Here is a 27,955-nt window from a genome sequence, read left to right on the forward strand (position 1 = left end):
AAACATAAAACACAATTTTGGTATTTGTCATTGTTTTATGATTTGACTGTAAAACTAGCTGAAATCTCTTCTCTGCAGCTGCCATGTGGTTGAGAGCAGCCAAGGATGTGATAAAAACCACAGCCTTGACTTTGAACTGAAAGCAAACTAAACCAACAGTTTCTTATGAACGGATCCTCTCCTGTCAGACTCTCACACAATCACTCGGTGCTGTGTCTCCATGCTGTTCACAGCCCATGTCCCGGGGCAACTCTCTTCATGACCAATCAGAAAGATACAGGAAGCTGTTTCCAGCAACACTCCCCACATCTCACATAAACTGAAATGACTGAGAAATATATCCTCGGACTCATGAAAGAAATAGAGGAGGAGGGAACGCAGAGGACCAGAAAAGAGTGAAAGATAACGGCCTGAAAAATCTTACAGGAGCAAAAGGTAACTTACTGATCTAATTTCAGAATAATTTAAATGATTTCTAAATTAATGATGATATTTTCAATATTGTAGTAAAATGATTTACTGTATCTTGACTCTTATATATGGTGTTTTCAAGAAAATAAAGAATTGTCTGCCCAGTTTCTATACATGTGTCTTATAAGATTTTAAGGGCAGTTTTTTGTTATATAAAAATAATTATACATAAACAATTGTTTGAAATCTTATGCTGAAGAAAGTGTTTGTTTTTTTTCAATGATTCTTTGCATGTGAGTCTTCTATAAGTTAATTTATTTGTAAAGCATGACCATGTGACAGCCCAACATGTGGTAGAAGATGCTAACACGCTAGAGGTGTTATCGGCTTCAGAATGAGTCTCTCCATCTGTTTTGATGAACTTTTCTCGAGTTGTCTGCTCGTCGTTGTGCTTCAGTCCTCATCTGACCGTGGGGTCAAACATAAATACTTGTCTGTCACTGCCAGGGGACAGGAAGGAAAAGGTGTGTGTGTGTGTGTGTGTGTGTGTGTGTGTGTGTGTGTGTGTGTGAGCTCAATTAGACAGGCACAACAAAGACAGTTGGCAGAACATGTTTCCCTGGGCGTAGATGTGTTGCAGGAAATCCCACTCCCATTCCCGGAGGACCTAAATAGCAACAGACACACAAAAATAAATATTGAAAGAGAGAGAGAGAGAGAGAGAGATTGGAGAGAGCGATAAGAGAGAGATCTAGGAAAACACAAGGGCATTAGTTACATTTATAAGTGTAGATTTTAGCTATGGATGTTTATGCATGTTATTTTTCTTTTTATTAGAATTACAGTATATCAGATTATTATTTTTTTCAATGGAAGAAAAGACATCAATCTTTATAGATAATTATATATATTGATGTATATTTTAACATGGGTATACTTCCATTCAGTGATCCATGCACAAAAAGTAAATCTGTCCGTAGATCAGTGCTTCTCAAAGTTTGGTTCGCAGCCCCCTGGTGGGCCGTGTGGGTTCTACAGGTGGGCCGCGAAGAGACTTCCACCAGGTATAAAAATAAAATAAATATCACAATGATTTACCATGAGCCAACCCCTCAAACAGACAGAGTGATTATTAAGGTTTGTCATGACTATTCATGGACATAATATCATATGATGTTTGTATATCTGTTTAGTAAACTTTTGTGTCTATCTTCACATAAGATCATGTTGTCATGTCAAATATTTTACCCTTACTGAAAATGGGAACTGTAGTCATAACTTTAATTTTATAACGGGCCGCGGAGTAATTTTGTATTTCAAAATGGGCCGCGACAGTCTTAAGTTTGGGAAAGGCTGCCGTAGACAATTTCCCAAGTCTATTAATAAATAAAAAAGGAGTTGAAAGGCTTACTTTTCTGATTTGATGCAGGTTGCAGGTTGCAGGTTGCAGTGCACCTTCAGCCTCAGCAGAGGGCAGCACTTCTTTTCAAAATGCCAGACAGACATGTCAGCTGAGGCCTCACGCTGTGCAAACAAGGAGTGACCTGAGGCCCATTTCACCCAAAAGTTCAAGGTGTTGGTAACCTGGATTTATTGTCCCCTGTGAATTGTTGCCCTTTGCACGTTGGGCTCTGATCTTTAAAGAAGGTCATCAAACAATTCAACAGTGTTAATGAGCTTTGGTTTCAATCCCCTGGGCTACAAAGCAATTACAATTTTTTGGGCTTTACTTTCTCAGAATCGAGAGATTATCCCCATCCAGTATAGGTTGGCCTCGGGGGAAGTTGTTTTTGCTCTCAGAGTGGCTGAAGCCCTGTAGATTTGATACAAAGCTATAAATCCATCAAAACAGCCACCCTGTTTCTTCACGATGCAAACACAGTCAGGAAAGTCACTCCGTCAGATGCTATCATGCAGAAGGAAGCAATGTGCCCTTCCTTATCAGACAAACCATTGAGTTTACATTCCCTCAGGAGGTCATGAGAAGAAAAACTGGATTCCTTCATTGTGAACATTCTTAATTTGGCATCTTCGAGTCCCTGTGAGGCATTTGGTCGAGACAGAGAGGAGCAAAGAGCAAAGAAAACTCACCGGCGGCACTTGAAACGGGATTTTCTCTATGTCTTGCTTTGATAATGATTTTCCTATGGACAGCAGTGAGTGGCGCGTCCTCATGACTCCACAGAGACTTGGTGAGAAGTTGCTTTCTGTTTTTTTTCTGAGAGATTCTATTAGATACGCCACAAAGTACTAGGGGGGACAATGTATCAGCTGTCATGGAGTTACGTAAAGGCAGGGTTGTAAATCAAAAGACGATCTGTGAGGTTCCATCATTCACTCACCACAGGCACTAATGGAGCAGGACTCTGAGAGAGAGGCAGTGATGTCTGAAACAGAGGAGACATACTGGAGCAACAGGTGTAGGACTTTTTTTTATTATGATGCAAAGAAAGAGCCGTTCTACACATTGCATGTCTGTGTCCTCTTGCTGAATGAACACGCAAACATGAGCCATGGGAAGAAGGACAGAATAGATGTTCTTCTGTGTGTGGAAAGCCGAATCGATCTGACTCGAGTGCTGAGTTCAGAACAGGAAGGGCAGCCCCGCTCAGGAACAATAGCTGGGCTTTAAAACAAGCCTTACATAACGTGTCCAGCCTTCAGGACACAGTTAACCATGAGCCAGTTATAACTGGAGGTGAACAGGAAGTAAACTGCAGGGTCTCCTGTCCTTGTTTGACAGTGCTGCAGATTTAAGGCTCCTTTGCTTTAACTGAAGGAAAGGCATGATAATGAAAATGTCCCCGGCTCTTGAATAAAGAGATCATATCATGTTTGTCCATGTCTCACACAGATACTGTTCAAGCCCTCGGTATGGAAACTATGGTGAAATCCATAGTCTCTCCACCAAGACGCTGCACAACGGAGCTGTGGGAAGTAAGTCAACTTATTCTACTCTACAACCCAAGCAAAATCAATAAAACAACATTTAACCACAAACTAGGGTGTTTCTGATACCGAGAGGAGTAGCTCAAACGCCAAACATGCTGTAATGGGATTGGAATCAGTAATATTATGAGTATCTATATTGGTACTGGTAACGGTCTACAACAAAAACAAAGTCAATAGAATAACATTCAAACAAAACTATAGGGTGGTTCTGATAATATAGAGTATCTCAAATGTTAAATATGCAGTATCGGTTTTGGTTTTAGTTTTGGTTCCGAAGTCAGTGTTAGTGTCAGTATGAACATTGGTAATGTAATTGGTATGATAACTCTACAATGCAGACAAAGTCATTAAATAACATTTACCCACAAATTAAGGTAGTTATGATAAGGATTAGGGTATCTCAAATGTCTAATAAGCAGTATTAGTATTAGTTTTGGTATCAATATAAATATCAGTATCAGTAACAGCACACACGCAAAGTTAATAGAACAACATTTAACTAGAAGCTAGGTTGGTACTGATACCTATAGAGTATCTCAAAAGGCAAACATGCAGTATTGGTATTGGTTTAGGTTTTGATATCAGTGTCAGTATCAGTATCCAAACTGGTACATTTACTCTACAATGCAAACTGATGTACCAATATTGTTTGTTGTGTGTTTGAACTGACCAGGTGACAAATGAGTTTCCTTGCTGGGGATCAATAAAGTTTTCTAATCTAATCTAATCTGATCTGAACAAAGTCAAAAAACTAGTATCTACTCACAAACAAGGATGGTTCAGATACTGATAAGAGTGTTTCAAATTTTAAACATGCAGTATTGGTGTATCATTGTCAGTATTATTGGTATCAGTTTCAGAATCAGTATTGGTATCTGTATTGCTGTTAATGCCATTCTGTGCATTGATCCGATACCTTGGTTTATTAGCCTGACAAAAAACACTTCTTGTTTTCAAAATAGGTCAGTACTTCTTTGGTGCTTTAAAACAGTATAGCTTTGACAGCGAGTTACATTGTGCTCCTCCATGGAGTGTTATGGCTGGCTGTAACTGGAGAATGTTTTAGGTCAGTTTAAAAAGCGCTGATTTCAGGTTAGCCATCAAGTTGATGTCAGCAAACAACAGAAGTTGTGTTAATAGACATTGTGATGTTAGGTAGAGTTGGCAAAATTGGCAGCAGTTTGGCCATATTTTCACTGAAAAACAAGTAATGTGTGCATTATGCAAGGCTTAACTTTCAAGGAATAATGCCATACAGGCCGAGTAGGTTAGGCCTCTTTGGAAATTTTACTGGAATTGGATCTGTTCGTATTATGTACAGAAATATGAATTGAGGTACCATTATCTGTATGTGGAAGAAAAAATGGTAGTATAACATCTCCAATGCATACACCAGAAACACACAGAAGTATGAGGCAAACGTCATTCTCATATTCACAGCTGAGCATCTCTCCAGTGTGTATTATATACAGCCGTGTGAGTTTTATGAATCTATAAACCTGTAATGGGTCTGTAACAGTTTAACACCTGTCCAAAGGCCAATCACCTGCGACCAAACTGAGAAATGACAAAACTACTGATGGGCGGTGTTAAGTGCTCTTCTATAAAACTTAACTGCTTTCTAACCTAGAGGCAGTTTATCTGAGCGCCCACAGAGCGGGCAGAGTCAGACAGCTGGACAGCCTGATAAGTGTGTGTGTGTGTGTGTGTGTGTGTGTGTCTTTGTGTGTCCAGAGTTCTGCAGCTCAGTAGTGGGGGCCACTCTGTTGTAAAAAAAAACAACAGACAATACAGCGCCTGCATGGAACATCGTGCCTCCTTGAGTAACCTTGACCCAGTGTGTATGTGAACATACACAGAGTCAGGTGATCAGCTCTACAGGTAGCTTACAATCCTCTGAACCTGTTCAGTGATTGAGTGGTTTATTGTGATGTAAGGATGTAAATTAAGGATGTAAATTAATATCATATATATAGGCCTATATAAATATATGTGGAAAATATCATGTCAATATTTTAAGGGATTACAAATGAGGTCTTCAGTAGATCCATCTCACCTGGGCTTTTGTGTTTTACATCAAAAATAATATGTTTGTATTACAAGTGGTCGCTGTATAATGCTGAGTTATTGTTTAAATTGAAAAAATGGCAAGGAACTATCTGACTATTATTCCTATTATTGTTGTTTTAGTAGTAGTAGCTGTTGTTGTTTTTTTAGAACAGTGCAATGATAAGATGAATTGTTGTTAAAAAAAATTTTTTGCAACAAATGATAAATTAGACCCCAAAAAATATGGGGGCACACTGACGTCACTTTCTCGGGCAATCCCGTTTGTGCAGATGGCAGATGGATGTCCACCAAGGAGTCTGGTTCAACTCGAGGTGTCTGCTTGTTTAGAAAGACTTAATATAAATTGACTGATTGTTACATTGAGGATTAGCAAATCAAGGAAAATATCTATGTATCTATGTCTGTCTGTTTTATTGTTATTTTTTTGTTGTTTTAATTTTCAAGAAACAAATAAAATAGTGAAACAGACACAAAATGTTCACCGTGTACCTGTCCGTACACACACACGCAGTTCAATTATGTCACTAAAGCAATCAAACGCCGATAATTAGGCGGTGAAAGCTCCCTGGGAGGCCGTCAGTCTGGTGACTCCGGGTAGTTCCTGCCAAAAGCCAAAGAAAAGCGCACACACGCAACTCAGCAGTGCGCCTGTGCTGCAGGATGGCTGGAGAGTATTACGCACTCCTCAGTGAGAGGACACGTCTGGAGAGGTGCGGGGTCTGAGTTTAGATGCAGGGGCGAAGAACAGGAACAAAATGCGGAGTCCTGAGCTGCTGACACTGTCGCCGCTGTACAGCAACAAGAGGTGTTTGTGGGTCGATCCTCTCTCGCTGTGAATCATGTCTGCAGGTAGATCTTGTGACCGGGAAAGTTGTTCGTCGGTTGTTTTGATCTGAGGCAAGATGCATCTGTTTCGGAGTCATTATTACCGAGTGTTCCCGGACCGATTCTCGGTGGAAACGCCGAGCATCCGAGGCATCAGCTGGGTATGCTTTTTCTGGTATTTTCTTTCGAGATGTGTGAATGGAAAACAAAAACGTGTTTTTGTTGAAGCCTAGTTATAAAGTGGCACACATAGATGATCAGGAGAGGAGATTAGAATTATGTTTGTTCTACTTTTATTTAATCAGTGTAAAGAAAATAACCTAACCAGAAATGTTAAACAGAAAATACTTGGCTGCATTGTAATAATATGAGCCCTTCATTAAAATCTTAGCTGCACAAACATCCTAGGTGTATTATCACAATGCACTACTATATCATAAGTAAATATAGACCTACTTACTTTGCCTCAGTTGCCCATTTTAGAATGTTGTTGGATTATAGCTTTATAAGGGAGGCATAAATAAGCAATCTCTGTTTAATGGTTCAAATCTGCAAAGCAATTTACCAATGTCGTAAAGTAGCCTAAGTTTTATTGAGTGATAAGTAGAACTCAATAACTCAATATTGTACTTATGAAGAGTATTACTGTACCACTACTGATAGCCCATGTTGCATTCCTCCAACAACTTAAATCGCCACCTTCAGCATTTTTTACTCCATTACCACTACTCACTTGTATAGTGTGGGATCTTTAATGAAGCATTGTTCATAGAAGGATAAAAAATGACATTTGCTTTCTGTGAATTCCATTAAATAGTCCCAACACCACTGCTGGAGGACACTGATGAATCGTCTGAAAACCCATAATCATAATCTGTTGAGCAAATTGGCTGATACTGAGTGTCTAGTGCGTGGAGGTTTAATAGCCCTAAAAGCTTTTTTTGTGCGAGTGTAAACACAATCCACTGTGCAAGCAAAGCTGCATTTTGTCCTGAACCTGAAAATGAAATGTGTGAATGCGACAGATGCAGCATTGTTACTGTACACTCGCTTCTTCTCACCTCCACCATGACACTGTTAAAGCCCCCCAAAAAGCATGCTTGCAGATATTCCAAGAATGCTTGAAGTGGACTGAGGCAGATTTCGCTATTGTTTTAGCAGCTTGGGTGTGGGGACACAAAGGAGGTAACAATGACCTAAGGTTGTTTTTTTTTTTCCAATCAAACTCAGGTTATTAATAGTGTATTGTTAACCCTCACCACACACCCCAACTCAGTTTACAGAAGACTGTAGAAGAATGAGCAAGGGGCAGGTTTCCAAGACGCAGGAAGACACAGAGTAGCGGTGAGGACTCTAAGGTTCTAAATTTACTTGACTTTTAAGCATGAATAGGTCAAAGACGACTGTAAATCTCGACAGCCCGCCTTCTGAACTTCCTGCTGTTGTAAGCCAAATATCAACGCAATATTTTATACAAAGCTGCTCAAAAGGTTAGACTACAATAAACTGTAAATATAGCTGACAATTATGTTTTGGCTGTGGCGTCTTGGTTTGACCTGAAAACCTTAGAGCAGTAGTCCTTTATGTTCAACGTATTTCTCAAATGTCACAAATGGTTAAACTTGTTGTCTCTGCCAGGTGAGTTTGTATTTATTCAGGTTATCTCACACCTTATAAATCACACAAGAGCTCCTTCAACAAGACGTCCTCGTTATTGGATCTGCACAAAAGTGTCATTTTCAAGCTGACAGCACCTCCTCATAAAATCAACAGATGCATTAACCTGGCATTGTTTGCATATTTGGGTGCATTATTTGTAATATATTGAGTGAAAAGTAGTGCCTCAATTCTTCATTTTGTGCAGAGGCCATATTTCTCTGTTATCCTTCTCCGAGAGGGAAGCTCAGATGCTGTAATGACGTCAAGCTGCTGTTTCCCAGGCTAACAAATCATGAACTGGAGGAAATCTGACAAACAGTTATTATTTTACAGCGTCTGGATTATTTAGAAACTGCAAAGTCTAATGAAAATATTTACGTTTCTTTAAAGGAAAAGATGTTAAATCCTTGCTAACAGAAGGCTTGCTAAATTATCTTTTTCACGTAGCCAGCAGTAATGTTAGCTTTGGATTGGTGAATTCCTACATTAGCTGTTTTTTGGAGCTTTGAACAACTTCATGGAAAATGCTAATGGCATGCTAGCTCACTAACATTTCTTTAAGTTAACTGTAAAGTTAGCAGGAAGAGGTAGACTTATAAAGTTAGTTGGTTGTTAACCCATTCCATACATTTAGGCAACAGCTTACATCAGCTATCAGGTATTTTAGCTATCATAATTTAAGATAAAGCAATATTGAATAGGAATTGGTTTGATTCTGAAGGTAGCTTAGTTGTTCATTAACCCATAAGAAAACTGATAGACAGCATTCAAACAATTCCTAGCTACCGGTATCCTTTGATAGTTTTACATCAAACACGTAAGTTCCAGTGTAATACAAATTTTGGCTGACGAATTTGAATTAATCATGAATTTAGCAAGGCATGCTAACTTGAGCTATATTTTTGTAAAACTCTCTTGTAGGAAACTACAAAATCTAGCCAAACCACTTCCAAGCTAACGTAATTGTTTGCTAGTGTTTTGTTGACAGCAAACCAGGAATATAAAACTTTCAAAACTTCGTCTGAGCTTTCCAGCCTGAGCGTGATGTCAGAAGAAAATGGCTTCCATGTGAAAATCATGACTAACAAGGTTCATTTCATAGCTGTGTTTACATCTCTGTTTTGATATCCACCAAAGCTGAGTTTTCATTTTTCCCTGAATTACATCCAGTATCTGTGTTCGCTGAGGTGTGATATGTGCAATGAGAACGATTAATCTGGAACTGAGGCATTGGCTAATTCCTTCTCTGAGGGCACAGGGGACAAGACTGAGCTCATTTTTGTTGACATCATTAGGATATTTTCCCTGGTCATGTTTCCTGAAATGTGGAGACAAAGCAGAGAAGAGCCTGTGCGTGTCAAAGCGACTTTGAAGGCATTCGACATTTTTGGTTTAAACATGGGGAACATATCATTTTGGTCTGGTCATAGCTGTCATAAACTCCTTTATATCTGGATTTATGGAGTCATATTCAGATGAAAATACTTTAATATGAACCAAAATTACAGTGTGTTAAACTGCATCATGTTTGTCTTCCTCTTAAGCCACTGTCACAGACGCGCAGTAGAAACCAATAATTTTTTTTTACGAGTGAGTGAAAACAATTGGCAATATGCCATTCAGGCTTCCAGAGCAGACGAAACATGCCACGACGTCTGCCTGCTAAAGGCCTGGAGACTCTTGACAGATGTTTATCGGTGATGTGAGGAGTTGATCGCAGCTTCTGGATCAATGCTGACAGCTACTGTATGTTTGAGTGTCGGCTATGCCATGTGATTACAGGGCATACTTTAAATGTTTGCGCAAGCTCTTCATACAAAGCATCACATAGCACAAAGACAGACATTCCTATAGAACTGGTACCCATATCCCACATTTGCAACATGAGGAACCCTAGTTGTGGTACCTGTATGTGTGTTGTCTTCAGACATAGCAACGCAAGCTAATTACCATCGAGCTAACCCTTTTGAATATATTTGAACTTATTAATTGCCTTGAAAAAAGGCCTTCATTCATCTCCGATCTCTTTAATTCCACTGAAAGCATTTGTCTTGGGAATACAGGCAGACAACAGTATCTGAGAGTAAGGGATCATAAAAACATAAACACATAATCCAGAAAGAGGAAATTCAGCCTAGGCTGAAGTAAAGACATGGGAATTTTCTAATATTTGGACATGCAGCACCAGGTTTAAGTTAAACACAGCTGATCTGAATCTTTAAGAAGTAGTGGAGATTTGATCTTCAAAAGATTCAGATTGTCTAAAGTACTTTAATAAGAGAGGATAGAGGTGGTTAGAAGCACCTTTCCACTTAAAAAAAAATGCGTGGTAGCAGACTGTGTTCTTTCCTCCGCTGAGGTCTGTGTACTCTTTCCTCCCACTCCATTACACACACTTCACACCCACCCACATCCCACTGGAGACAATGGTAACACAGCACAGGTTGAGATAATGTATTTGTGTTGAACTCCATCCCAATGAAGGAAAAGAAGAGATCTTTGTATGTGGACGGCCCAGCTTGTTTTTGTTGTGTTTGTTTGTATGGAGATTATCATCACGTCCGGTCCAGCTTGTTCCAGAGGAATGTTGCTTTAAAGAAAGTTATCTGCTTTTATTTCAGAGGCGTAAGATATGCAGAAATGGTTCAGCGGTGGTAACGTCTCTCTCTGTTTCCCTTCTAGACGCCGCTGCCGGAAGCCCTCGGTCCAAAGGACACAATGAAGCAGGTGTGTATGCCAGAGATGTGAGCTATGCTTCGGTACGTCTCCTCCCCACAGCCACAGGAGTACTTCAGTGTTCCCAGCGGTGTTTTTCAACTCCTGCTGAAGATATTAAGAGAGACAGTGTCAGAGGAGGAGCAGGATACCAGCAGGTTTTAACCCTTAAAGTTCCTTTGGAATACATTTTAATCACATCCTTCTCGGGCTGATTGTTGTTTAAACCCCAGTATCCAAACTAACACTGACAAAACTTTTCAAATTATCTGATATTTTCTATTTAAAAAAAAACAAGCAACTAAAACATGATTTCTAATCCTGCACTTGGTGAGTATGCTAATTTTCAATTTATTTCATTCTTTGATTTTTACATCCCCGACCCCGCCCCCCATGACTGTGTATTGTGCCATCACCACCAGCTGGTGTACAGTAACTACAGTTAGTAAGTAGCAGTTCTTGGTCTTTGTGTTTGAAGCAAATGGAAACCCCTATCCACAGCAGCTTTGTTACTATAAGTTTAGTAATAATATACATTTTCATAATGTAAAAGTAAGCAAATAAAATGTATGACAGAGCTGGTGCAACAGGTCACTGTTTTTTTTTTTTTTTTTAAGGAAACATCTGAATAAATATGCAGAGTCAAATATCAATCTGCTCGCCTTTTCCTGGGAGCTATAAGCGAGTACCGATGGAGTCCTTCACCATTTAGTTTATAAAGTTTGAGGTCTTTTTTCCATGAGCTTTGGTCATCAGGATGAAGCCGTGTGATATCTTTGGTCATTTTTTATTTATGACTTCTATGACTTCTATAATATTTGCATATAGGGTAAATCTGTGTCTCTGCTCATTATTATATAATAGTCCTTGACATTGGTCGGCAATGACCTTTTATGTTGAGTCTTTAAACAGTCACCAGCCTCGTGGTTTTCAGCTGCTCTGACCTCTGCTATTATCCAGAGTTGCAGTGTTCGCATCCTCTCAAACTGCTGATCTCGGTCCTTTGTTGTTATTATATCCTGCATTACTACTCAAGCGAGTCTTGGAAGAAAAAAAAGAAACACATTCCTAGCGAGGCAAGCAGTCACAAGGAGTCTAAAGGGCACTTCAGGGTTCTCGGTTAATTGACCCTCTCCACCCTCCTTAGCCTTACCTTACCCAACCCAGGCCCCTCACACTGCTTTATCTCAGCTCCTCCAACTGTGTGTTAAGGGGGAGAATATTAAAAACACTGATAACAGGGTTTGACATGGAAAATGAATTCTGACTGGGTTCAGGGAGAGAGCATCTCTCAGCGCTAAAAAAAAAAAAAAAAGACTGGGGAGAGAATATAGAGAGTAATGGTGTCTGCAGGAGGCAGGTGTTGTTAACCTCTTGGAGCTTTGTTTGGTTGCTTAGCAAGTGTTGGCTCCAGGTTCTTAAAGTCACTAAGTAGTATCATACATTCTCATCTCTCTATACAAGATAGATCGTTTTTAATAACCTGTCTTATGGGAAACATGCAGTTTTCTTTTTCTTCAGACAAATGCACCCTGATTAGAATTTTCCAAATGTAATCACAAGCTTTATATCTACTGATCCTTGGGCACATTTCAAGATTCATTTGTCAATGCTATAACAAAAGTTTGACATGTTAACGACCTGATCTAAAAGGGCTGGAAAAACACATTACACTTATCAGTCATGGGGTTTCAGGATGGGAAAGTTGCCTTCAGAAACCGGCTCTTGTATTTTTCTCACGCAGCGAGAGGGGAGAAGTCAGGTATCTGTATTCCCTCGTCAAACTCGCGCACCGTGTTCATCCGAAGCTGCTTCTTCTCACACGGCTCAGCCCACCGAGGTCAGCGAGAGAGCAAGAAACAGAGAAATGTCTCGCCTACAAAGGAGACAGAGTGGATCGCTCGCTGGACTCACCATCATTCCGTCCCACGATGACAAATGCATCAAAACAAACCACCGACTACACACTTTACACCCATTTGGAAAAATCTCCAATAGCTTTACAACTATGTTAAGCATCTATGAGTATTAGAAATGAGTAGCTTCAACAAATTAAACAGCAGCTACTCCTTTATTAGCAGCAGATTCATTCTGACAAATGATGACTCAAATGCAGGCTAATGTTCAGGGCTGCATTGCTGTTGTGTAGGTGACCCAGAGACATATATTAAAAATGAACATATCTAGGATCTTTAAGAGTTTATTACTAAAATTGCCTTAGAAAGAAAACGATATCCATCCATCCATTATCTATGCCGCTTTTCCCATTCTGGGTCAAGGGGGGCTGGAGCTGATCCCAGCTGTCATTGGGCAAGAGGCAGGTACACCCTGGACTGATCGCCAGTCAATCACAGGGCTGTAAGAAGAGACTGTATAGGACTATAGAGGCCCTGTCCGACGGGGATTCAAACCAGGGTAAAGAAAATGATTTAAAGAATAGAATTTGATTGTGCTATAAAAAAAAAAGATGGTGTACACCATTGATCTTTTAGAGGAAGGAAGAAGGAGACAAAAATATGAAAAAATATGAAATTTCAAATAGTGATGAAGGCCATTACATCCTTCTTCAAAGCAAACAGCCTTTCTGTTGGTGTAAGCGTATCATTTTCTCATAGCAGACTGTACAGGTTGTTCTGCAGCTGTTCTATACTAACCCTGCAGAAAAAATATTTGCAGTCATTTTTGATCATAGGTAAAGGTCATATAAGTCTGACAGTGAAAGCTAAACCCAGTGTGATTTATTATACGTTACATCAACAGTCTTAAAGCACCTTTTGACTACAGACTGTTAAATGTAAAACGGCTCAAAAGCACAATAGACTCCAATCATAAAATGGGTTATGACTGTCAATTCAAACTTCACAGATGGAGTTGCACATCACTGTCGGGAATCAAACTCTAGCTGCGTGTGTATTGTACTGGAAAGGTGTTTGCAGTGTAATTTGACGCAGTGGGAACACTTGCTTTCTGAGATGGCATGATTAGCTGGCCTACATGCAGACAATAAACAAGTAGCACAAGCACAGTATGCTGAAGAGATCGAGAAGTGAAGGAAAGGAAAATAGTTCGGTTTTCTGCATTCAATGGCCCCGGTGAACTATTATAACGTTTGAAATTGTTTTCACAAGGACAGGGTTAGGTAATGGAAACATTTCCTAATCAAGAAAATCAGTTTTGTTGACATGTCTGAGAATGTGCTGGGAGTCCCAAGGGAAAATTGGGCACCATGAGAATACTGGTGACCTCCTGAAAACATAACTCAAGATGGGCACAGCGGATGCTTTGGGCACATTTACTCTTGTTGATGACAGTTCTGGGAACAGGCTGATAGAGGACATGATAGGTCGACATTTGTACAGTACTTTGGAACCCACGGTAATTAGTCAAGGTAGTTGTATCTGTTACAATTTGCAGCCCTCTGTGAACTTGGATGTAACGAGCATGTGTCGTGGCCCCAAGTCAAGGTGAAAGGGCAGATGTTGTTGTTTGCGTCATCAAGGCACGGGTAGGAGGGTCAGTGAAAGGTCAGAAGGCGTTTTAATCTCCTGAATGAGATGGAGAAAACTAGGGGGGGGCGGTTCTTATTAAACACTATCTCCCTTTGAAGCCTGCTATGTAGAAAGAAAAGCGATAATATGTCATGCAATAAATAAACACCTTAATTCTACAGTTCATATGCCTTTCTGCTAAAATGTTGTCCTTCCTGACTCTGAGAGACATTCAAATAGCAGAAGGGCTGTTCTTCACCAGCCCAGTCTTCTTGCTCTGCTTTTCTGTCTTAGCTATCATGCTTGCTAACTTCACACTTGCCACCCTAAGACGTCCACTTATCTGAAGGTTATCTCCATTAACAGACTCAACCTTTGAATGCAGACTCTAAAGGCCAAGACTAGACATGACTTATGGGCGAAAGGTTTCCATTTGTAGTCCAAGTATAATTGTCCACTAGCTTCTTAGCTTGCAGGAACATAGTCTGTGGGAAGCGAAAGAGGGCATACACAATCTGCTTTAATGGGAGCCCTGCACACATCGGATCACCTGCTGACAATGATGCCTTTCAATTCATTTCTACAAATGAGCATGTGCATGAAAGTGCACATTACATTCCCATCATGTTGTCTCTCAAACCTAACTTCATTCCTTCTTCTCAAGTTGCTAATCCAACTGAAAACATGCAGAGCACCTAAAAAGAAGTCTTGAAATAATTTTCTTTATTGCTAGCTGCTGGTTACTCCAGAAACCCCCAAAAGTTGGCGGTTCGTCCCATAGGCCACATTGTCTCCTGACGATAGTTTATGGGTTCAGGGATTTATCAGAGGGTAGCTTACAGTGCATTTTATATTGGTTTGCATGCTGAGTTTGCATGCATGCCACATTCAACTAAAATGGTTATTCCTATATTTGTATTCTGGCAGTGTTTGTGTAAATGGGTTTATTGCACCTGTTCACTTTGGGATGATTCACGGTGCAGCCCCATTTCCTTTACATGCGCTCTCTTCATAAAGAGAAAACTTCATCATTAACTGGTCGTTGTCGAGTCCTGTGTGCATGTCAAGACCACCACCTTAGGCAAACAGCAGAGCCGCGAGGAAACGACAAAGAACAAACATGCAACTGTCTGAGTCACTCGTGCAATCACAAGACTAAATGCAGGAGATGTGAGGGAGGGAGCCAGGAGCAGAATTAAGCTTGAGTTCATCATTAAAAGAATAAATGAAATGTTGTTTTTGGGGGTTTGATTTGTTTTTGAAGCAGTGGCATAGCATGCTGCGTGAATAGTACAGCCGCATTGCAGGCACAAACAAAGCACATTAGTGTTACATAATTCTTTCTGCATCGGTGGCTTACAGGTTTTGCACCGCTGTCTGCAGTCTTTTGGGGTTTTGTGAGCTGTGTGAATGCGTGTCTAGAGGTTGAGGTTAGGGGGGTGTAGAGGGGGAAAGGAAATTTACAGTGCTAAGGGTGGTCGGAAAGTGAAAGTGTGCCACTGCTGCTTTTCCGTCTGAAGAATGAGTTGTAGAGGCTGAGAACTCAGGGGTGTGGGAGAGTTTAACACAGCCATTTTTACACTTTCCCACCTCTCTGCAAACCCACACACACACACACACACACACACACACACACACACAGCACATTACACTCCAACACCCACAGAAATCTCCACTCACGCTGTTGACGTACATGGCATGCCACATTATCTCAACACTGTAGGAATAAAGTCCTCTCTCTTTTTTCAATCACACTTGTTTGTTGGATGCCAACACACGAGTTGGCTGCTTCAGTAAACACGACAGCTTGTGTTACTACCCTCCTTTCTCCTTTCTCCTTTCCCGTTCTTCATATCCTGAAAGGGAACACAACTCACATTCATCTTTGGGAAGTTTTAATACTTAATCTTCTTTCTTTTTATGTTTTCTGAAGTTTCTTTCAGATCGTGTTGTAAAGGCAGCGAGATCAGTGTACAGCGTCATGATCGACAGGAACCCCGGTCTGGTCCGAGACAGAAAATATCACCTGAAAACATACAGGTGCTCATACTAGTGGCAGGATTTCTTCAGTGTCAAAAATCGCATACAATGTCTACAGAAGCATGCAAAGTCACATGTTCAATGTCCCTCACAGACAGTGCTGCTCGGGTAAGGAGCTTGTCGACTGGCTGATGAAGCAAAATGACGGCCTGCAATCAAGATGCCAGGCTGTGGGAATGTGGCAGGTCCTGGTGGATGAAGGAATCCTTGTACATGGTAAGAACTAAAGAGCTGCCTGGTGGGTTGGTGAGCCCGCCCCCATGTACAGAGGCTTTGCACTTGAGAGCGAGTGGCCCGGGTTCAAATCCGACCCGTGGCTCCTTTCCCGCATGTCGTTCCCCACACTCTGTCTCCAAAGTATCTGACTCTATCTCTAGAAAAAAAAAGCCATAATTTGTCCAAAAATAAGTCTGAAAACAAAGGCCATGTTAACATCCTAATGTATTCACTGTTATTTATATTAACTGTCAGTGTATCATGAGGAACAGTTTTATAATAAATCCAGTCATATTCTTGTGTTTTTTCCAATAAATTTATATTCTGATAATGATGTCTTGAAAGTTTTCTTGAAGCCCTTAAGAAGCTTGAAATTTGGTGTCTGGGCCCGCCAGAGCAGATGTTAGACAAAGTGTCCTCATTCAGTCAAGTGGTCACTAATTCACAGCTTCTGCTGTCTGGATTGGACACAGTCTACCCGTAAGAGACCACTCCAATCAGAATGTAAGAGCTCCATCATCACACGGAGGGGATTGCTCACAATAGATTTGCACTCATTTCCATGTATCTGTATTTTGTAAAAAGGAACTTTAAGACAGTTGAATTCCACTAAAGATCAAAATGCATTCAATTATTCCCCATTTTTAAAGGTAATCACTGCATTTTAGATTCATTTTCATCACTCTAGTATCTCGAAGGGTCAATCCTCTTTAGGTGTAATTCATGTGGTTTCTCTGTTTTTTTTTTTGCCTCACTCTAGTGAAAAATGAGGTGAACTTCCATGACAAGGACACCCAGTTCTACCGCTTCCAGGACTCTGAGTGCATAAAAGATGAGAAGGACTCAGAAGAGGAGCTGCAGGAGGGTCTGTCGCTGCTGTCTCAGCTCGGTCCTGACGCTCTGCTCACCATGATTCTGCGCAAAAAGTCAGTATGTCAAACCTCTGAACGCATGAAAAAATATGTCACATGTAGTCTTACCAAATTCTATGCTTACAAAGTTATCACATATGACAGTTTGAGGTTTAAGTTCTGTGATTACTTACATGTGTCCTCTCTGTGTGTCTCAGTCCCAGTCAGAGGAGCGCTGACGACCTGGAGGTTATCTATGAGGAGCTTCTCCATGTCAAAGCTGCAGCTCATCTCTCCACCTCTGTAAGTCTGTTACAGGCTGATGATTGAAGTCACCAATAGTAGCGTTTTTGTAGTTTTAAAATGATTTTAAATGTGGAGGACTTTGGGTGTAGAAAGTGAGACAGTCAAACAATTTGACTGCAGTTCAGAAGCTTAACATCATCATTATTATTATTTCATTTAATCTGATACAAGAGCGACATTTTAATGTATTTTATGGGCCAGTTGTCTTTATAGTAGCTGTGTATTTCCAGAAAATAATCAACCAAATAATGCATGCTGTTTCCTCTGATTCTTAGACTACTATTACTATGCAGCTCAGTGTAAATGTTGCCTTGTTTGTGCTGCAGGTGCGTAAGGAGCTGGCGGCGGTGCTGGTCTTTGAATCACATGCCAAGGCCGGAACAGTCCGTGAGTGTGACAGCTCTGCTGACGCTTGAGCTCTGGTGGTGGAGAACCTTGTTTACGCACACAGATTTATTGTGTAGTAAAAAAGCACACTGCGGTACACTGCTGCTCTGATGTGCACAAACCCCATGTCACAGTCCTGGATGCACAACAAGCCTCCATGATTAGAATAGTTACCGAAGCATGCACCACATGAGGAATATTCAAGCTTGCTCGTGTCATGATCTATTCATTTTAACAGTGGGGGGCGATCATGTGTCCTTATTTTCTCCTCTCATCTCTCGCTCGGCCCCATCTGGTCTTGAATATGAAATGACTAGATACGTAATAAAACTGGTGTGCAGTAAACGTGGTCTCCATCCAATTATGAGTGTTTACACAGAGACACGTGTGAATGACATATGTTGGTGTTGACCTTTTTTCTTTTTTTTGTACGCTGTAGTGTTCAGTCAGGGCGACAAAGGGACGTCTTGGTACATCATCTGGAAAGGATCTGTAAATGTGATCACACACGGGAAGGTAAATGAACTAGCTGCAATAATAATCAGAACTCATATGAATGCCTTTGTTTCGCAGTATAACGATGAGTGATGCGTTGTGCACGCAGGGTCTGGTGACCACGCTACATGAAGGCGAGGAGTTTGGGCAGCTCGCCTTGCTGAACGATGCACCTCGCTCTGCAACGATCATCCTGAGAGAAGACAACTGCCACTTCCTGCGCGTCGATAAACAGGACTTCATACGCATCCTCAAGGTGTGTTTGTGCTAACTAATCACTAATGCGTGCAGTGTTAACGTGCATTAAGGCCACGTGCGACTGTATAAACACTGCAGGCATGTTTGTCTCTGATGAACCGCAAACTCAGGTCTACACAAATATGTATCATGCTCAGGTTGTCAAACACATGTGTGCGTGTGTTGTTCTATAGGATGTGGAGGCAAATACAGTGCGACTAGAAGAGCATGGGAAAACCGTGCTGGTGTTGGAGATGAACACGGTCCGGGCCGAGCAGGGAGGAGCCGGAAACAACTGCAAGTGAGGACTTACATGACGCACGTGTCTCAGAGGTTCACAACCATTATGATGCTTATCCCGAGTGGGGCAGATAATGTATTATTCAAATAACTCAAACACTGGTGTTGTTCATCTTAGCATATTGATAGACGAGCGTGCGGATACTTTAGTTAAATGTGGTTAAGTTCTCAATACTTAGACTGTGTCTCAGAAAAGAGAGGAACCAACCTTTCTTCACAGCATGAATTCGTATCAGCTATTTTTTTTTTTTTTTTAAGTAAACATAGTAATGAATTAACATGACCTTCCAATTAGGTCAAACACAAAACCTACTTTACCTTAACACTCTTCACTTGCACGGCTGCTCACACAAACACTACCTACTCTTTTTGTATTCACGCTAACAAAAAAACAAGATGGATTATCTGAAGAGCCCAACAAAAAACAAGATGGATTATCTGAAGAGCCCAACAAAAAACAAGATAACATGTTTTTTTAAAAAGACACTCAAGCTTAGCATTAATAGAACTACGTTGCAAATACAGTAAATGCTCTTTATAGTCTAACCATGAATATAGGATCTGTAATGGAGCATTCGGCACTTTCACTTAATAATATGTACACACCAAGTGTTGTGACAACCAAGACACGACACTACAGGACTCAGATCAACTGCTCCTCTCTGTTTCTTCTGTGTGTGTGTGTGTGTGTGTGTGTGTGTGTGTGCATGTGTGTGTGTGTTTACTCTAACTTTTCCCAGGACCTCTAGTTTTTATTTCATTCCTTTTGGCAAATGTTAGCATGCTAACAGACTAAGCTAGGATGGGTTAGCAGACAGCTAGCATACTGCACCACAGTCCATGCACATTCTCACACAGGCTGCTAGCTTGACTGTAGTCTTTGTTGAGTTCCAGCTCACTACCTCTCATTTTTTAAAACAAATTGCTCCCTCAGTGTTTTTTAAATGAATTTAAAAGAACTATCATTTGATTGATTGATTGATTGATTGATTGATTGATTACATTTATTTCAGACATATCAAATAAAATCAAACATATCAAAAATACAAAACAAAATGAAAAGCACGAAAATACAATAAACAAAAAACAATGTTTAAATTATTTCACAAAAAAAGTAAAAGAAAAAGCAAATTACATATATTCAATTGATATGTCTGAAAAGGAGTAGGAAGAAGTATAAAACTTATTTAATCCTAACCCTTTTCCACAACTCAATAATTAATATTTATTAAATTAAATTAACTTCCTGTGTTCCTTATAATCAATCTAATTGTGGCTTTTGATTTGGGCTTGGGCTTTGAAACTGATGAAGGCAATCAAAAAGTATGGAAACCAGTCAAAGGGAGGAAGTGAGACAAGAAACACCGGGGACAAGAACTACATAGTAAAACAGGAAACACTTAAGACAAGACAAGGGAAATGCAAACAGGTACATTTAGAAACATGAGGAAGGGAAAGACAAAATAAAAGTAAAAAGGCTAAAATCTAAACCCAGAAATATAAACAGACAAATACCCAGGAATCAGAGAAACACAAGGATATATGACTAAATAAACTGGAAATTTAAAAAAAAAACAAGGAAAAAACTATTTAAACAAAGGTAAATGATGGGATGTTACCCTCAGAGATAAGCCTGCAGAGAAATTAAAATGAAAGCGAGGCACTACCGTGTTTGCATGAACTCACATCTCCGCCCTGTCACGCTCTGTGCAGGTACACAGTTATGTCAGGAACACCTGAGAAAATCCTGGAACACCTGCTGGAAACAATGAAGCTGGACTCCAATGGAAATGACGCTATAGGTAGGATCCTTTTCCTGTTTTTACTCAGTGATTCAGGATGGTCAGACGTAGTTAGCTTGTAAGTTATCATCGTTGTTTTTAATGTTCATCTTCCCTCAGATCCCTGTGTGAGCGACTTTCTGCTCACCCACAAAATCTTCATGCCCTCCAGTCAGCTGTGCCCCGCACTCCAACACCAATATCCTGCGATGAAAAACAATCATGCACAATAATGAGAATGACGCTGATGATGACTCTTAGTTTGTACAAATGCATATGTTATTGTCCTTAACCGCCATTGCACCTACCGCGCAGAGCTCTGTGAGGGTTCAGATCTGGAGAAATCCTCCTACATCCTCAACACCAAGCAGAAGGTAGTGAGTCTGATATGCCAGCTGGTGTCGCTGTATGGCCTTCTGCTGAAAGAAGACCCTTTTGCTTCGGATTTCCTGGAGGTGAGGTTGCTGGCTTGATTTGATTGCATTGCATTTTGATTGTTTTCTGTGTTTTTTGGAATATTTCCAGAGAGAGAGGAAAGAATTGATTTATAAGGATTCATTAATTACATTTCCGCATTATATAATCCATGTGCCTGAAACAGAGGTTGAAGAATGAGGTAGCGGCTGATTTCCGTCTGTCCAACATGCTGAAAGAACAATTTAGGGACAAGAGGAGAACAAAAGTGTAAGTTGGCCTTTTTATCTTAGAACATCATGCAATTTCTCCAGCATTTCTCAGTCCATCATGCAATATTACTCATCTTTCCATACTTTTTTACAGATTAGAGAATGGATATCAGTCCCTAACCAAGGTGAACAGAATACTATCAGATATAGTTCAATGAGAAAACAGTTTAAATATCAAGTCGTTGTCATTTGTCAGTTTTTTGAATGTCACTGACTTGCTGAGTCACTCTGATGCTATCGACAGATCCAGAAATTTGATTGGTTTTCACACTGTGAGGAGCCAGCGGGGAGGTTTCAACCAATCAGAGGGCAAGACAAAGGTGAGTGACTTAAACAATCCAATCAACTGAATCAGGAAAAACTGTATGTTCATCTTTGAAATGTAATCAACTTGTTCTGCTCTATGTCACATTCATAGTTACCTCACATTAACTCTTGTGTCTGTGGGTGTTGTTTATGAGTAGTTCTTTTAGCCACACATCCAGTTGCACATCATCAATCGTTGCATCAGCACATCTTGACATTTCAGCATCTGTGTCCTGTCTGTACAGTTCTGTATGAGCTCTTCAGACCAGACAAAAAACCTCTCACCCTGATGCTCCCAGTCAACTCGTCTGTGCAGGAGGTGATGTCAGCGGTAGTCAAACCTGGAGGGGATCACATTCTGGTCAAAATGAACTCAACAGGAGGTAGGACTTTGAAAGTGATGACACTTACTTAAATATAAGTAGTATTGAAACCCTAAGAAGCAGGAGGGGGGATGTTTTTTCCTCTGTTTATTAGTTAAGAACAGTTTAAAAAAAAAAAAAAAATTGACTTGAAATTCAATCCTTTCATTCAATGTGAAAATGGTTCAAGGCTTATCATGTTAGATAACTAGCTATGATAATACATGGTTTGGAGCTACCTTAATTATGGATTGAAAGAAGAATGTATAACTCACCTGGAGTAGAACTGTAAGCTCTGTAAGAACATGTGGTAGTTGTGACCCTTGTGGCCAAAAAGTGAATTACAACATCAGACCTATTTAAAAATGTGCCAGGAAGTTCTTTTTTTTTTCACTTCCCAAACTTTTTCTTTCACCTGTTTCACAGCCCTAAAAAGGACAACAAATAATCATAGCAACATTGTGTCCACTGTTTCTTTCTACAGATAAAATATATGTTGAATATCTCACAAAAACATTTAATTTCCCCTGTTTTTAAGTCATAAACACAGGAGATCTTGCCTCTTAGGGCTCCCGTTGAATACACTGTTTTTCATTGAAAACTGCTGGCACTCATAACAGTGTTTTGATAAAGAGTTCAGAGCTGCTAATTAATTATGGTTTCCAATCTAGCCTGACTCATGCTCATTAATTTTTCAGCGTTATTTCTCAGTTCATTGAACCTAAAATGGGTTTCTTGTTCTGTTTAATGCACGCAGAGAGAGCTCAGTTAAAGCTGGATGCGTCAGCGGTCTACACCGCTCTGGGACTCAACGAGAGACTCTTCATCTGCACAAGCAGCCAAGTGGAACATCTGGTGAGGCATCGGTGCATCTCATACCTTTCCATTTTGTAGAATCAAATCAGAAATGTCATCACTTCAGACTTCATCCAATTAGTTCATAATCAGTTATGCAGAGCTTAAAATATAGTGGATTCATTTAAAGCACTATCATTTTTTAAGAAAGTCCCCAAAGGAACAACCCAACACAACTTTGCCTCTCTCTCAATCTAACAGATTCCCCTGGAGGAGCAGCAGGGACCAGAGCAGGGGTCAGCCGACATCCTGGAACAGATGGGCTCTAAAGACATCGCCAATGAGCTCACCAATCATGACTGGGAACTTTTTAATGCTGTGCACGAGGTAACTCAGCGGAAATGACATCAGTCCATGGCAGTCCCCGGTGTGGTTGAACCTAGACATCACATGTTGAGTGACCCCCCCGCCCCCCCCACCCTTCCCATGCCCAAAAAAGCCAGCAACACCAGTCAAATTCAGATTTAAAGCAGCAAAATTCATTTTCTTCGGGGGTGAGATAATGGCCAAAATAACAAAAAAAAGACATTAAACAAATGACAGTTATGTTACCTGACCTCCGATTCACAAACAGGAGAAAACTAGTGAACAAACAAAAAGGGGTAGTCACTCCTACACGTCTGCTAAAGTGCTCAGTGTTAACAATGTCTTACAATTAATCTGTTTACAAAAGTACTGACATGCTAACTGTCACTAAATCTATCAGAATCTAACACAGTCTGAAATATCAGCGCTACACAATTCACACACACACACACACACACACACACACATACACATACAGATCAAAGGGCGATTTAGACACTAATGCTGGTTTTGTTAGAAGTGAGAGGTGAAGGGGCCGAGCAGACTACAGCAGCTGAGATTTTAAAAAGCTGTGATGTCAGGATTGATCCAATTGGGAAAAAGCAATCCAAGTTGCACTGATCAATCAGAGGGAGCACCTGTATCCAGACCTGATTGACAGACACACACTGCTGGGGAGGAGACAGAGCTGCACATATACCAAAAGAAACATGATCAATAAACGACATGACCCAAAAAAAACAGAAAAAAAATCATTTTTTATACCTCATCAGAGCTTAGCTAAGGTAGTCTGTCAGGTGAGTAAAGCCAAAGGTTAACCTGCCATTCAGAGTTGACTGTTTTTATCTGACAGCCATCAGATCATCTGGCCGTCCTGTACGACACTTCCTGCATGCTTCACATGTTTCTGAAGCAAAGCATGTTAATTAAGTCACCTGTCCTCTCTCTCTCGCTCTTTGATTTACAGTTTCTCTTTCACAGATGTGTGTACTTACTGTGAGCGTTGTGACTCATTGTCCCCGTCTCTCCAGGTGGAGCTGATCTATTACGTATTCGGACGCCACAAATTCCCCGGTGCCATCACAGCTAACCTGGAGCGGTTTGTGCGTCGCTTCAACGAGGTGCAGTACTGGGTCGTGACCGAGCTGTGCCTCTGTGAAGACCTGGTGAAACGAGCTGTTCTGCTCAAGAAGTTCATAAAGATGGCAGCAGTGTAAGAGATAGAGCAATGTTTTCATGTTATAATGGTCAGGTGGTCCACCACTTTGACCAGGACTGACATAGCTCTACATAATCTATGTTGGATTGGCATCATTTCAATCATAAACAGTCCATAAGGGATGCTGGTTTCCTCTAGAAACACCATGAGGTTGATATTTGGGATTTTTGAGGGACATGTCTCAAAACTAATGATGATGACCATGAAATGAAACAAACGTTCATGATCCAAACATGTTGTCACTTCAGAGATCTTTTGACTTGTCATGTGGCTTTGTGTAGCTTATTTTTCCAACATTAATCCATGACCAAATATACCATTCCTATCAGGCAATGTTGTGTTTACTGCTTCACGCTAACTAGCAACATTAGCATGCTAGTTAGTTAGTCATGCTGACTAGTTTATGACCAAATACCTAACTACAAACTAACAAACATTTCAGTTTAAGTTTGACTTTGTTTTTAGTTTGTGTCAGTCATTAGCAAATGTTAGCACACTAACTAGCTTACCCTTCATGTTGCAGTGTCAGAATAACCAGAATATAACTTTCAAACCCAGCAAAATGTATTGCAGTCTTTCTCAAGTCCAAGCAAAGTTTGAGAAACATGCTATACAATATTTGCTAAATTGACAGACTTGACGTTGAAGTGTGTAGCATAAATATGCTAGTAAAACGTAAATGTTGGTGCCATATACAATTTCTAAGTCCTTTTATTAAATATCAATTATTTTAGCTAACATTTAATTTGTGATGTAGGTTTTAGTCATAGTCTCTAACCGTGTAAAATGACCCAGATTAGCTCTGAGTTACATAATAGAAATGTCGTAGTAGCATCCACAATGATTCTAGGCATTATGACTTAATGTTTATGGACATACTATGTCAGAAAAAACATGTTTCAAATCAGGAAATGGCATGCGGTTGCAGGGTTAATCTCTTTTCTGTCACTTTGACCATGTTAGCATGCTGATGTTAGAATTCATTTGCTAAATGTGGCTAACATATCTTCATGAACAACACTGTCAGCCTTAAAACTTAAAGTAGAAAACCCTGTGTCCTCTCCGTCACAGATTAAAGGAGCAGAAGAATCTGAACTCATTCTTCGCTGTGATGTTCGCTTTGAGCAACAGTGCAGTGCAGAGGCTCTACAAGACCTGGGAGGTGAGGACCCCCTTGAATGCAACAGTCAAGATTATATTAAATGTCATCTCAACGTTTACTGAACAGTATTTCTGGTGATGACTCATGCAACAATGTGCTTGTTGTTGTCTGTCACAGAGAATACCCAGCAAGACCAAAAGGATTTACTGTGCGTATGAGAGGCTGATGGTGAGTTATATTGTGGGCTTTCATTTCAGCAGACTGGTCGATGTATCTACTGAAAGAAAGGCAGGATTTTGATAAGTTATGTTGCCAGAGGATTAAGTGGCAACATAACTTAACAACAGGGTAGATACATGACAATATGTCGTTATAGTTATACAAATGTAATGTTACAATTGGTGCTCTCTACTGTTAGGACCCCTCACGGAACCACAGGGCCTACAGACTGGCTGTGGCTAAACTCAGTCCTCCCTACATCCCCTTCATGCCTCTGCTGCTCAAAGGTAACACACACATCAGCGGTTTTGTGTCTTCAGTATACACAAAACAGTAATTAACTGATAACCGACAAGTTTCCTTTTCCCGTCTATTCTCAGATATGACATTCATCAATGAGGGAAATCCAAACTATGTAGAAAAACTGGTCAACTTTGAGAAAATGGTGAGACAGAAAAAAGTGTTGGTGCCATTGTTCAGCTCAATTATTCAAATCAATATCAGACTGTCTTTAAATATTTGTTTGTCCTCCTTTCAGCGCATGATTGCCAAGACAGTGAATAGTGTACGAGGATGCAGAAGCCAGCCTTATGGTGAGGGATTCAGTTTGTTTTTGACGCACCGGTGGTGTTATATGGTTGCTTGGTTTTTGGCTCTGACTGACGCATGCAGGATATATTCAGTACATTAAATGGAGCGTAGCATTAGTTCAGGCAGGTCTGATAGCTCTACTATCATGCAAGAGTTTCCGGAAAAGCTTATCTCACGCAAGCCCCGTCAGCTGATGGCCAGCTGATTTGCTTCAAAGCATCCTATTGACCAAATAGTACTTATGCCACCTTATTTAAACTGCTCTAGACCGCCTACTCATTGCTGCTCCCTCTGCAAGCCGTATGTGCAACCCTCCTCCACCCCACCTCCTTTTATGCTGTTCTGACTTATCAGTGTCATGGTTGTCATCGATGCCTGCTCTTGTTTGGGTTTGCTGCTTATCGCCCTGCCTTATGATTTCCTTGTATGCACGGGAAGGGCAGTGATGTGTGCTGTTCCTGCCTAATGCTTTCCACGTAAGCACATGGAAGGGCAGGGAAATCCCAGACGAGATGAGATGAGATTCAGCTTTATTGTCATTACACATATACAAGTATAGAGTAACGAAATGAGGTTTGGCATCTCACCAGAAGTGCAAATAAGCAGAAACAGAGACAGAGACACAGAGACAGAGCCAATACCGCCAAACAACAATTTGCAATAAAGTAATTTACTTGACAAAGTGATCCTGACTGAACTTCTGTTTCTCTCCTGCAGTGGCGTCATCTCCACAGAGGGGCCTGGCAGATCGGATGTTTCTGGAAGTGCCTGCAACTCGATTATCTACATGTAAGCCACCTGTACATCTACGATTGCTTTAACTGTAATACCCAGTTGTAATATCACCTTTTCACCATTTTCAAAGGTTAACATGTCTTGAATGATTTCTTCTTCTCACCCAGACTCGGACATCACCCTCCCTCTGCGTAGTCCGAGCAACATCAGACTCTACATCTCCAACCTGAAGGTGATCGACAGCCAGCGCAAGCTAACGCAGCTGTCGAGAACATTAGAATGAAAGGAACGTCTCACCTGCTGATGTGCAGAGGCTGTAAAACTGTAGCACAAACCTGAACCACAGAACTGATTGCAGTGGGATGAACAAAAGCTTCTACGCTGGATGGACCTCGGCTTGGACACAGACCGATGAACTTTCAGCAGGAAACAGTTTCGAGAGTGAAAATGTGCGGTGTACACAGTAATGACCTCTGAGGGTGAACCAGAGAATCCAGTGTTTTTTATTCATGGGATACTTAATCCAGTGAGGGTCATTTTTAAAACCTGTACAGTGTCAATATTGTGTCAAAACTTTTATACAGCTATCTGAAAAAGAAGGACTCTGGTGGTTCTGCATAAAAGGGCCACAGGAACACATATCAGATATATTTCACAAACCATCACAAACCACTTAAGGTCATTTTTTTGTGCACTAGTGTTTACACATTAAAACTAATATATTGTATGAGACCTTTAATTGGCAGCAATGCCATGAACTGACATGCATATATTTCATACGATGTTGTTTTATAAATAAATTATTTTCTCAGTTATGTGTATTTTAACCCTTTCATGCATG

The 27,955-nt window shown here is 40.5% G+C and overlaps 1 protein-coding gene across 3 annotated transcripts; it reads left to right on the forward strand.

Moving 5' to 3' along the window:
- The first annotated feature begins 71 nt into the window (after window positions 1–71).
- Window positions 72–27,929, forward strand: rapgef3 (Rap guanine nucleotide exchange factor (GEF) 3). Of its 3 annotated transcripts, none has more exons than XM_065960852.1 (28): window positions 72–435; window positions 3,266–3,348; window positions 10,600–10,644; window positions 16,054–16,160; window positions 16,255–16,376; window positions 17,137–17,302; window positions 17,446–17,530; window positions 17,860–17,920; window positions 18,360–18,436; window positions 18,525–18,671; window positions 18,847–18,953; window positions 20,666–20,754; window positions 20,854–20,932; window positions 21,038–21,188; window positions 21,335–21,417; window positions 21,514–21,544; window positions 21,664–21,739; window positions 21,971–22,108; window positions 22,845–22,942; window positions 23,144–23,269; window positions 24,280–24,461; window positions 25,539–25,629; window positions 25,747–25,797; window positions 25,988–26,075; window positions 26,169–26,233; window positions 26,327–26,381; window positions 27,097–27,168; window positions 27,282–27,929. In XM_065960852.1, exons 2-28 carry the CDS (start codon window positions 3,286–3,288, stop codon window positions 27,395–27,397), a joined length of 2,571 nt encoding a protein of 856 aa, XP_065816924.1. In that variant the 5' UTR covers window positions 72–435; window positions 3,266–3,285; the 3' UTR covers window positions 27,398–27,929. The 3 variants fall into 3 exon arrangements, with proteins under 3 accessions (XP_065816924.1, XP_065816923.1, XP_020513351.2); XM_065960851.1 differs by lacking the exon at window positions 72–435 and adding an exon at window positions 2,471–2,603; XM_020657695.3 differs by lacking the exons at window positions 72–435; window positions 3,266–3,348 and adding an exon at window positions 6,036–6,419.
- Window positions 27,930–27,955: the final 26 nt, after the last annotated feature.

Source organism: Labrus bergylta, chromosome 12 (genome assembly GCF_963930695.1).
Source record: "Labrus bergylta chromosome 12, fLabBer1.1, whole genome shotgun sequence".
Taxonomy (NCBI): Eukaryota; Metazoa; Chordata; class Actinopteri; order Labriformes; family Labridae; genus Labrus; species Labrus bergylta.